This window comes from Anabrus simplex, chromosome 8 (genome assembly GCF_040414725.1).
Source record: "Anabrus simplex isolate iqAnaSimp1 chromosome 8, ASM4041472v1, whole genome shotgun sequence".
NCBI lineage: Eukaryota > Metazoa > Arthropoda > Insecta > Orthoptera > Tettigoniidae > Anabrus > Anabrus simplex.
The window spans coordinates 247,422,002-247,434,638 of NC_090272.1; the positions used below are offsets into that span (position 1 = coordinate 247,422,002).

A 12,637-nucleotide genomic window follows, 5' to 3' on the forward strand; every position below is an offset into this window, starting at 1 on the left:
AGAGATCACTTTTTTTCATAGTGACCTGCCTTCGATATACATTTACTCCATCAGATTGGTAAGTTTTTGATGCCAGTTGTGCACAAACTCATCTACACTTCCATCATCGAATCGTATCGTTCTCAATGCAGTTTTATTTGATGTAAATAAATATCGCACTAGAACATGTTCATTTCCTTGTGTAAACTACTCTATTGTCACTGTAAGTCACAACACACAATAGCAAGTGACAATACAACACTTAATAGCGGTGTACCGTGAGGTCGATTCTGACAAGTACAGATAACAACACTGTCTCGCTCACTTTAACATACACTCTCTTGAACCGACTCCACTTCGGAGTCCACAGTCACTCCGAGTCCAACTTTTTTGACTGGCGCCCTGACTGACACCTTGATATATATACTGTTCGATCAAGCGTCTAGAATTATCGATTTCTGGAAGGGTTCTTACAACACTCTAAATGGAACACACTCAAAACATCGATCAACCAGCTAGTCGAATGGAGTACTCCTGTAATGGATCCAGCTCGAACTTTCGATTACTGTTTACCAATACACATGGAAATCTCTCCAACATTCCTCATGTGTCTACATGTATCTGGATAATAAACCTTACAGCAAGTTTCCAGAACCCTTCATATATACAAAATTGTACCAGAATACACCTAATATATGAACATTATAGAATTTCCTACAGCTTTCGACTATGTAGATTTTGAGGTTAAACTTATACACAACATGTATTTGAGGTTATACGAATTTGTAATCCATGTATTAGTCATATTTAATATTTAATAAAATTTAATTTGGCATTTGATAAAATACACAATGCAAGGCTTTACACCAGTTAAGACGTCGTACCTACGACACTATAATCTATCAGCTTCATTGTCCGTATTGATAATTTAAGCACACAAGTGTGAAGGATGAGTTTTCCACCTAATCAATACTTTATTTTACAAAATGTTTAGAGTTATTTACATTAAAACAGTACTGGTTTTGACCTGTAAATAGATCATCAGCTGTTGGTGAACCTGCTTAATAGCAATTGTACGTAATAAAACATCACTAAAAACTAATTAAGCATGAATGCCTTATTCTAACATAATACTATTGTTAAGATGTATACATATGGTACAATTATAGGGCTTTGACTTGTTGGAGGGTCATTCAAATATCTATGCTGTTGCCAACATTACGTCAAACAAGATATATACATATGGTACAATGAAGGGCTTTGGCATGCTGGAGTCCTATGAATGTTCTTTGTTTTTTCATCCGACGAAGGACCTCGGCATTTGAGATTTCCATTACCCAAGATATCCGCAAGAGACGGCGATACAGGAACATTTCGAAGGCATTAATACGTTTTTCTGTGTTTGGATCCAGAGTCCAGCTTTCACATTCATATAGGAGAACAGAAAATATATAGCAGCAAATCATATGAATTCATAGTTGGAGACTGAGATCTGACCTCACAAAGAATTTCTTCATGGTAATGAATTATTTCCTGGCCTGCTCAATTCTAGATATTATCTCCCATTTGGAGTTACATTGGTCATCCAAGATGGTACCCACATATTTGAGAGAAGACACTTACTCTACTATTTTATCTTTAATTGTGAGGTTTGTCCGAATTGTCTTCTTAGAGAACACTATCAGTTTTGTCTTTGAGGGGTTAACATATAATCCAAACTCTTCACTGTGCTGAACTAAGAAGTTTATCATGCACTGAAGGGCAGGCATGCCCTCAGCTATGACAACAGTATCATCTGCATATCTGATGTTGTTGATGATTTTTTGTTAATTTTGATCCCAGCATAGTCTGCTAATGTTTCTTCAAAGATTGTCTCTGAGTAAATGTTAAACAACAGAGGTGACACTACACAACCCTGCCCTTCCTGATTGAAGCAGTTTCTGAAGTTCCTTGATCAGTTTTGATATTTGCAGACTGATTCCAGTACAGGTTACTGATTATACACTTAAGAAAATGGAAATTGCAACACCATGAAGGCATTGGTCGTTTGTGTTGATTTTCAAGATATGGAACGATGCCATGTAGGTATGTAAACAATCAAAGTTTCAGACCCATTGGATTGTTTCTACAGGTCTCCCCACGTGATTGGTCGCGGAGGAATCAACTCCAGTATACAGACTCTGGTGTAGCGTAGTTGACTTGCAGTCTGTGCAGTGAAGTGTTCCCCGTCAGGCATGCCTCGATGACAGAGAAGAGCACGCTATCAACAACTGTCGCCGTTTGAGAGGGCTTGGATATTTGGGCTGTGTGAGGCTGGATTATCACTAAGGACTGTCTCTGCACGTGTTGGTCGACAGGCATCTACGGTACAACTTGTATGGCAGCAGTGGTCAAATGAAGGTACCCACACTCGTAGACCTGGCACAGGCCAGCGCAACAGACAACTGTGAGAGAGGATCGCCGCATCATTTGGATGGCCCGGATGGAACCCCATGCAACAGCAGCAGAATTTCGAACAGCTGTGGCACCCAGCGTACACAACAAACAGTTGGTAATCGCCTGCATGCAGCAGGCTTACGAGCCCGAGTCCCTGCAGAAGGTGTTCCATTGACCCCACAACAGCGACGTGTAAGGCTGGCCTGGTGTCGAGAAAGATTGACACGGGTCGACGAATGGCGTAGGGTTGTCTTTAGAGATGAATCGCGCTTCTGTCTTGCCCGCAGTGATCGCCAGAATCATGTGCACCGACGTACCGGGGAGAGGGGCTGCCCAGATCTTATTGTCGAGAGGCACACAAGGCCAACACCAAGTATTATGGTCTGGGGCGCTATTGGCTTTAATGTGAAATCACAATTAGTGCTTGTTGATGGCACTATGACTGCTCGACAGTACATTGATAGGGTACTCAATCCAGTGGTTGTCCCTATGATGGCGAACATTGCTAATGGGATGTTTCAGCAGGACAATGCCTGGGTTCACACTGCACATATCTCCAGAGAAGCTCTCCACGTCATCACAACCTTAGAATGGTCCGCCAGATCCCCGGACCTCAGTCCTATTGAGCATGTGTGGGACAGGATGGGTCGACAACTGGCCAACCGTCCTCAGCCACCCACAACTCTGGAACAACTGACCCGTGCAGTGCAGCAAGCATGGGCCACAATTCCTCAGGAAGCGATCCAGGGCCTTATTGACTCCATGCCTCAATGAATTCATCAATGTACTGCAGCTCGTGGTGGGCACATCCTGTATTGATTGTTGTCCAAACTTGCGGTCAGAGGGCCCTGAAAGTGTAATCATCGAATTAAAACTAAACACTCATCCTGCATGTTCAATTGCAGCAATGTACATTCCTTCTGGGTGTTGCAATTTCCATTTTCTTCAGTGTACGTAAGTCACCGGAGTCAATACCTGTTGATCCCAGAATCTCTATCAGTTTATTGTGCCTGACACAATCAAAAGCTTTCTTATAGTCTATAAAACATGCATAGACATCAACATTTATATCTCTGCACCTCTGTAACAAATTTAATGGGAAGAGTGCCTCACGTGTACCGACGCCATTTTGGAAACCAAACTGATCCTGATCCATGTGGGATTCACATTTCTTTGTACATTCTAGTGTGAATGATTCGCAAGAATATTTTGAGCACGTGAGACATCAAACTTATCATACGATAATCAGCGCACTGAGACGGGTTAGGCTTCTTCGATAGTGGTACGAAGGTTGATTTCAGCCCGTCTGATGGTATTTCTCCTGAAACATATATTTGATTGTTAAGATATGGAAGCCGGTAGATTCCTGTTCTGTTATAACTTTGAGAACTTCAGTGTAGACACCGTTAGGTCCAGTTGCTTTACCATTCTTTTGAAGTTTTACGGCATGTACAACTTTACTTTTTGTTATTTCAGGGCTATTTTCATTTATTCTCTTGTGAGGTGAGGGAGGATCATTTCTGTATCTTTGAAGAGATTTTCTACATATTCCTTCCATCATTTGAGTTTCCCTTCCACACCCAAGATGATTTCATTATTGGCATCTCTCAAAATTTAACCAAATTGTCTCCGTTACAAGCCACCAAGTTCTTTCACTTTCTTATGCAAGTTAAAATAGTCGTGCTTCTATTGAAGGATCTCAATTTCTTTACACCTGTCTGTCATCCATAATTCTCGGGCTTCTCTACACTTTCTGCGTACAGTTTTGTTTAGAGTTTTGTATTGAATGTGATCTGTATTTTTGTGTTTTCTCATTTCCTCCATAAGTTCTAGAATTTCATCTCTCATCCAGCTCTGTCTTTTGATGTTATTGCAGTGTCCAATTTCAGTTTCCTGGATTTCAATCACGCTATATTTAATGGTGTTCCATGTGGATTCTACCTCTGATGATTCAGTGTATCGTATTAATTCCATCTTCTTTTCCAATGCAGTTAGTTCTTACTTTGGGATCCAATAGTTTCCTAATATCTATATGCTTGGAAGGTTTAACAATTATTTTAATTTTTCTAAAAGGTATCATTTTAAGGTCCATTACAATTGAATTTACATCAGCACCTGGATACGTCTTAACGGATGTCACATATTTCTTTAGTTGTTTTACCAAAATGAAATCAATTTGATTTCTTATGATCCTTTCGTCATTATCGGCGGGTGATATCCATGTGTAAAGCCGCTGAGGAGGAAGTTTGAAGAATTGTGTTAGAGACAAATAAATTGTGCTCCATACAGAACTGAACAAGTCTGTCTCCTTTAATGTTACGTTCACCAAGACCATGTCTGCCTACAGTTTTACTTTCAATGCTAGCCCTTACTTTTGAGTTGAAATCACCCATGACCAAAGTTATTTCTCCATTCTTAGTTATTTTCATAGCTTCCTCTAAGGTGTCATAGAATGCTTCTACTTCATGTTTATCAGCAGTTGGTGCATGGAGCTGAATAATGTTCATGATCCAATGTGATATTTGTAACCTCAGCAACATTACTCTTATCACTAAGTGGTACAAAATCTAGAACTGAATTTGTGATCATTGGTGAAATAAGCACAGCAACTCCATATCTGTGATTAGTGTCAGTTCCTCCCGAGAAGTACATATATCCTTCCTTCGTGTTCTGAATTCCTGATCCAGTCCATCTTACTTCACTCAATCCAAGGATGTCTACTTTCAATCTACATCTTTCTGCTTCCGCATTTGCTAGTTTTCCACTCATATACAAACTAGTGCAGCACACTCCCGACTATAGCTAAGGACTTATCCAGCCCACACGTAAGTAACACATACTCTATAGCACACAAACCATTTAGCAGGCACTCTCTATCAGTTATTCTAATTCCTACTTCCTTTTTCTTTCTCAGATTGTTGAATTTACCTGAGCATAAATGCAAGTATGAAGAGGGGATCTCTATCAAACTGCTTTCTTTAATTTCAACATGTCATACATAGCATGATATGCCTCAACAAGGATCCTGAAAGCTAGCATGTATCAGCAACAACATAGACTAAGAATGAACATAGTGCCTGTTAAACAAGTTACAGAACCTCAATCTACTGAACGGAACATTCTCCGCAAAATTGCGGCCCAACAATGCACCTTGATTCTATCTACTGTATACAACAGTTGGACATAATGCTTGGCATACTGCATAGATATTTGAACTTGACACCAAAACCTCAGTGACCTTTTATTCTCTAAGAACTATACCCTATTTTTAACCTCAGCGATATTATTTTTGGAATACGTGGCATTCATGGGATTCAAGCATGCCAAAGCCCTTCATTCTACCATATGTATATATCTTGTTTGACGTAATGTTGGCAACAGCACATATATTTGAATGGGACTCCAACAAGTCAAAAGCCTTATAATTGTACCATATGTATACATCTTAACATTAGTATTATGTTAGAAGAAGGCATTCTTGTTTAATTAGTTTTTAGTAATGTTTTATCATGTACAATCGCTATTAAGCAGGTTCACCAACAGCTCATGATGACCTATTTACAGGTCAAAACCGGTACTGTGGAGTCTCAAAACAGTTGCCAACCCCTTTCCAGCAGATGGGCTTCGTCTCTTTGCCGCCACTCCATGCTTGCTTGCTTGTTTTGACTCTGGGGTGTAATGATGCACCCAAGTTTCATCACAAGTCACAACCTGGTTGAGGAGACGAGGAACTCACCTGGCAGACATGTCAGATGATGGTTTGAACATTTCCGTAACTTATTCCTACGGCTAAAAAATTTGCGAAATTTTTATCGCAGATCTTCTTCAAAATGTCACAAATGGCAACAATCTTGTCTGCGGTCTCCTTTCATGAGGTTTATTTTCCACAGCTTCTCTTCCTGCCACAAATTTTTTAGCCCACTCATACACTCAAGTCTGTGAAAGTGTTACTTCCCCAAATTGTGCGCGGAGCCGTCTCAAAATTTTGGAAGGTTTAGTGCTCTCTTTTGCAAGAAATTTGATAATGATGTGTTGCGCATCAGATGTCTCCACCTCTTGGTCACTCATAGCGTCCTGAAGCAGCCCAGTTCTCCACAGTCATTTGCGCGCTCAAAACACTTCTCCAGACACCCCCACCAACATCCTAGCAAAGCCCCACCTCAGAATTATTACTAACAGCAGTGGTACATTCAAATTCCCGTTTATATTTGATCCACCTTCGTATTAGCCAATATCTCTTTATATTTTACTCAAAATAACATTACAGAAATGAAAAAATATCCACCTCCTTCTTTCCAGAAGCAAATAAGGGATAGAGTGAAGAAAATCATATATATAATCACAGTAAACAAGACTAAAAATGCAGTTAATATGAACCCAAAACCAGTAACGTTATCTCAACCTAAAGTTCATAAATCTGGGATCCCTATTACACCAGTTGTAAACTCCAGGAATAGCCCAGCTTATAAATTAAACAAGAAGCTGTTACACATTTTAAAAATATCCTATACAGTGGAAAATGAGAGATCAATCAAAAATAATATTGATTTTACTCAAGCTGTAACAAATATTAGGATTCCCAAAGGTGCAAGTCTGGTTCTCCCTAGACATTGTCAACTAGTGATGGGCAACGCTCTCGCGAGAATCTCGAGATCGATTCTCCTGTACTGCGAGCTGTGCATTAGAATATTCACGCCTCTAGTATCCAGGAAAGTGTACCTACAGTAGCCGTCAGTTTCTGTACTTAGCTTATTCATTCGTGCACTTGCCGCTGCATTGACAGAATGCGTATCCTTTATAAGTTAATTATGTTATACTGCGTCAAAATAGAACTTGGTAGAAATGAAATAAATTAATGCCCTAGCGGCTTTTTGACACCTATTTACGGTATGGAGAAGGCATGTGGTTTGCTGTTCGCATACTCAGCACAAACAACATTCAGCTCAGTCTCCCTGTAGGCCTACAACACGCTGCACGTCACACAAAGTGGGGACAACACTCTCGACATCTCTTGAAATTTCTGGCGAGAAATAGTGCCTGTCATAGTCTCGAGATCCTTGTCTCAGACTGTCCGTCACTATTGTCAACCTTTACACCTATGTCCCAATAAAACCTTCGTTGCAAATTATAAACAACCACCTCCACAAGAACAAAAAACTGTTACACCCAGAAATATCAGAACTTGTCCTATCATAATTGTCTATGGGATCTAGCTTGTCAGATATTTCCTTCAATGACCTAGAGAACAAATTATTTACTTTTTAAAAAATTTGCTATACGTTGCAATGATGGAATAGTATAGGGCTAGGAGCAGGAGGGAAGCAACCATGGCCTTAAATAAGCTGGTACCTTTACCCTGATTTCTGACGAGTTGATCCTTGTTTCTTTGTTTGGAGGTCACATGTCCATCAGATCTATGACTTCCTGTCAGAAAAATACACACACACTAACGATAACTGTCGCTAAAATTAAAGTAGTAACAGACCGCAGTAGTGCACACGCATGTACATTACTTGTAACCTAGACCAATATGAGTGGACACGCTGAGCGCTGAAGACAGTGACTTGGAAGAAGAGAGAACACCAAGTGTTCAGCAGCATTGTGGTATGTTGTGCCGGCTTACGCTAATTACACTTTTGCTCAAAAACAAGGCTCTGCTTTAAAACAAAAGTCTTTGGACAATTTCTCTATAACTTAAAAGTTGTTCTTTCAGTTTTTTTTTTAGCCCATATGCATTGTCTACTCATGACAGAAATTTGTTTCATCATTCCATAGGATCCTACTTCAGCACAGTCTACATTAGCTGCCTTGGCTCCGCCTGTAAAACCTGCAGAGAACAAAGAGCAAGTACAAGTTGTCCAAAAGCAAACAACACCTGTTGATCCTCAACCTTCAACATCTAGCGGGACTGATCGTAAATCGAAATTACTTGCTGTTGCTCCAAAATTACCATTTGATGTGGACCTCTACCACTGGGAAGACGAAAATATCACTGCACCAACTATGCTGAGGTAAATAACTTAAATTATTGGAATTTGAAGTAAGCAATCAGCTGATTTCAACTTTTGAAAAATTTGACATTCCTAACAAGAAAGTTTCATAGTTCCCTTGTTTACATCCTATATTTGTGATTTATAACTACTATTCTGCTTATCATCTGATTTCCTAACACACTATCCACAATTGGCTGAACCTAGATTACCAGTAGTGAGCACTCTGTGGTAACTAGTCAAACGTGATATCAAAAAACTCAGGTGCTGATAGTTGGACAAGTTCTTCCCTGCTCCCACTATCTACTAGTAGTGAGCACTCTGTAGTTACTAGTAAGCCGTGACTTCCCAATACTCACGTGCTGATAGTTGGACAAGTTGCTCCCTGCCGCCACTGCCTACTAGTAGTGAGCACTCTCTGCTTGCTAGTAAAGTGCGACTTCCCAAAACTCAGGTGCTGATAGTTGGACAAGTTGCTCCCTGCTGCCACTACCTACTGGTAGTGAGCACTCTCTGCTTGCTAGTAAAGTGCGACTTCCCAAAACTCAGGTGCTGATAGTTGGACAAGTTGCTCCCTGCCGCCACTGCCTACTAGTAGTGAGCACTCTCTGCTTACTAGTAAAGTGTGACTTCCCAATACTCACGTGCTGATAGTTGTACAAGTTGCTCCCTGCTCGCCACTACCTACTAGTAGTGAGCACTCTCTTCTTACTAGTCAAGTGTGACTTCTCAAAACTCAGGTGCTGATAGTTGGACAAGTTGTTTGCTACCCCCACTGCCTACTAACTTGTTGTGAACACACTCTGGTTACTAGTCAAGTGTGATTTCCTAAAACTCAGGTGCTGATAGTTGGACAAGTTGCTTCATGCTCCCCACTACCTACTAATAGTTAGCACTCTCTGGTTACTAGTAAAGTGTGACTTCCCAAAACTCAGGTGCTGATAGATGGACAAGTTCTTCCCTGCTCCCACTATCTACTAGTAGTGAGCACTCTGTAGTTACTAGTAAGCCGTGACTTCCCAATACTCACGTGCTGATAGTTGGACAAGTTGCTCCCTGCCGCCACTGCCTACTAGTAGTGAGCACTCTCTGCTTGCTAGTAAAGTGCGACTTCCCAAAACTCAGGTGCTGATAGATGGACAAGTTGCTCCCTGCTGCCACTACCTACTGGTAGTGAGCACTCTCTTCTTAATAGTCAAGTGTGACTTCTCAAAACTCAGGTGCTGATAGTTGGACAAGGTGTTTGCTACCCCCACTGCCTACTAACTTGTTGTGAACACACTCTGGTTACTAGTCAAGTGTGACTTCCCAAAACTCAGGTGCTGATAGTTGTACAAGTTGCTCCCTGCCGCCACTACCTACTAGTAGTGAGCACTCTCTTCTTACTAGTCAAGTGTGACTACTCAAAACTCAGGTGCTGATAGTTGGACAAGGTGTTTGCTACCCCCACTGCCTACTAACTTGTTGTGAACACACTCTGGTTACTAGTCAAGTGTGATTTCCTAAAACTCAGGTGCTGATAGTTGGACAAGTTGCTTCATGCTCCCCACTACCTACTAATAGTTAGCACTCTCTGGTTACTAGTAAAGTGTGACTTCCCAAAACTCAGGTGCTGATAGATGGACAAGTTGCTTTGTGCCCCCACTACCTACTAGTAGTGAGCACCCTCTTGTTACCAGTAAAGTGTGACTTCCCAAAACTCAGGTGCTGATAGTTGGACAAGTTGCTTGCTGCCCCCACTACCTGCTAGTAGTGAACATTGTGGTTAATAGTAAAGTGTGACTTCACAAAACTCCGGTGCTGATAGTTGGACAAGTTGCTTTCTGCCCCCACTACCTACTAGTAGTGAGCACCCTCTTGTTACCAGTAAAGTGTGACTTCCCAAAACTCAGGTGCTGATAGTTGGACAAGTTGCTTGCTGCCCCCACTACCTACTAGTAGTGAACACTCTCTGGTTACTAGTAAAGTGTGACTTCCCAAAACTCAGGTGCTGATAGTTGGACAAGTTGCTTGCTGCCCCCACTACCTGCTAGTAGTGAACATTGTGGTTAATAGTAAAGTGTGACTTCACAAAACTCCGGTGCTGATAGTTGGACAAGTTGCTTTCTGCCCCCACTACCTACTAGTAGTGAACACTCTCTGGTTACTAGTAAAGTGTGACTTCTCAAAACTCAGGTGCTGATAGTTGGACAAGTTGCTTGCTGCCCCCACTACCTACTAGTAGTGAGCACTCTCTGGTTACCAGTAAAGTGTGACTTCACAAAACTCCGGTGCTGATAGTTGGACAAGTTGCTTTCTGCCCCCACTACCTACTAGTAGTGAGCACCCTCTTGTTACCAGTAAAGTGTGACTTCCCAAAACTCAGGTGCTGATAGTTGGACAAGTTGCTCCCTGCCCCCACTACCTACTAGTAGTTAGCACTCTTTTGGTAAAGTGTGACTTCCCAAAACTCAGGTGCTGATAGTCAGACAAGATGCTTCCTGCCCCCAGTACCTACTAGTAGTAGACACTCTCGGGTTACTATTAAAATGTGACTTCCCAAAACTCAGGTGCTGATAGTTGGACAAGTTGCTCCCTGCCTCCACTACCTACTAGTAGTGAGCACCCTCTTGTTACCAGTAAAGTGTGACTTCCCAAAACTCAGGTGCTGATAGTTGGACAAGTTGCTTGCTGCCCCCACTACCTGCTAGTAGTGAACATTGTGGTTAATAGTAAAGTGTGACTTCACAAAACTCCGGTGCTGATAGTTGGACAAGTTGCTTTCTGCCCCCACTACCTACTAGTAGTGAGCACTCTCTTCTTACTAGTCAAGTGTGACTTCTCAAAACTCAGGTGCTGATAGTTGGACAAGGTGTTTGCTACCCCCACTGCCTACTAACTTGTTGTGAACACACTCTGGTTACTAGTCAAGTGTGATTTCCTAAAACTCAGGTGCTGATAGTTGGACAAGTTGCTTCATGCTCCCCACTACCTACTAATAGTTAGCACTCTCTGGTTACTAGTAAAGTGTGACTTCTCAAAACTCAGGTGCTGATAGTTGGACAAGTTGCTTGCTGCCCCCACTACCTACTAGTAGTGAGCACTCTCTGGTTACCAGTAAAGTGTGACTTCACAAAACTCCGGTGCTGATAGTTGGACAAGTTGCTTTCTGCCCCCACTACCTACTAGTAGTGAGCACCCTCTTGTTACCAGTAAAGTGTGACTTCCCAAAACTCAGGTGCTGATAGTTGGACAAGTTGCTCCCTGCCCCCACTACCTACTAGTAGTTAGCACTCTTTTGGTAAAGTGTGACTTCCCAAAACTCAGGTGCTGATAGTCAGACAAGATGCTTCCTGCCCCCAGTACCTACTAGTAGTAGACACTCTCGGGTTACTATTAAAATGTGACTTCCCAAAACTCAGGTGCTGATAGTTGGACAAGTTGCTCCCTGTCTCCACTACCTACTAGTAGTGAGCACTCTTTTGTTACTGGTAAAGTGTGACTTCCCAAATCTCAGGTGCTGATAGTTGGACAAGTTGCTTGCTGCCTGCACTACCTAGTAGCAGTGAACACTCTCTGGTTACTAGTAAAGTGTGACTTCCCATACCTCAAGTGCTGATAGTTGGACAATTCGCTCGCTGCCCGCACTACCTACTAGTAGTGGGCACTCTCAGGTTACTAGTGAAGTGTAACTTCCCAAAACTCAGGTGCTGATAGTTGGACAAGTTTCTCCCTGCTCCCACTACCTACCAGTAGTGAACTCTCTCTTGTTACTAGTAAGGTGTGACTTCCCAAACCTCAAGTGCTGATAGTTGGATAATTTGCTCGCTGCCCGCACTACCTACTAGTAGTGGGCACTCTCTGGTTACTAGTAAGGTGTGACTCTCCGAAACCCAGATGCTGATAGTTGGACAAGTTGCTCCCTGCCTGAACTACCTACTGGTATTGGGCACTCTCTTGTTACTAGTAAAGTGTGACTTCCCAAAACTCAGGTTCTGATAGTTGGACAAGTTGCTCTGCCCCTACTACCTACTGGTAGGGAATACTCTCTGGTTACTAGTCACATGTGACTTACCAAAACGAAGGTGCTGATAGTTGGACAAGTTGCTCCGTGCCCCTACTACCTACTGGTAGTGAGCACTCTCTGGTTACTAGCCAATTGTGTCTTTTCAAAACTCTGTAGCTTATAGTTGGACAAGTTGCTTCCTGCCCCCACTATCTACTAGTAGTTAACACTCTGTGGTTACTAGTCA

At 41.9% G+C, this 12,637-nt stretch overlaps 1 protein-coding gene across 3 annotated transcripts in view; it reads left to right on the forward strand.

Annotated features, from left to right (window-relative positions):
* Positions 1-12,637, forward strand: part of LOC136879065 (UV-stimulated scaffold protein A) — a 334,211-nt gene that overhangs the window by 164,083 nt on the left and 157,491 nt on the right. For all 3 annotated transcript variants that reach the window (XM_067152813.2, XM_067152815.2, XM_067152814.2), the window contains one exon: positions 8,191-8,426. In XM_067152813.2, the coding sequence (XP_067008914.2) occupies positions 8,191-8,426 (236 nt within the window). The remainder of the gene's footprint in view (positions 1-8,190; positions 8,427-12,637) is intronic.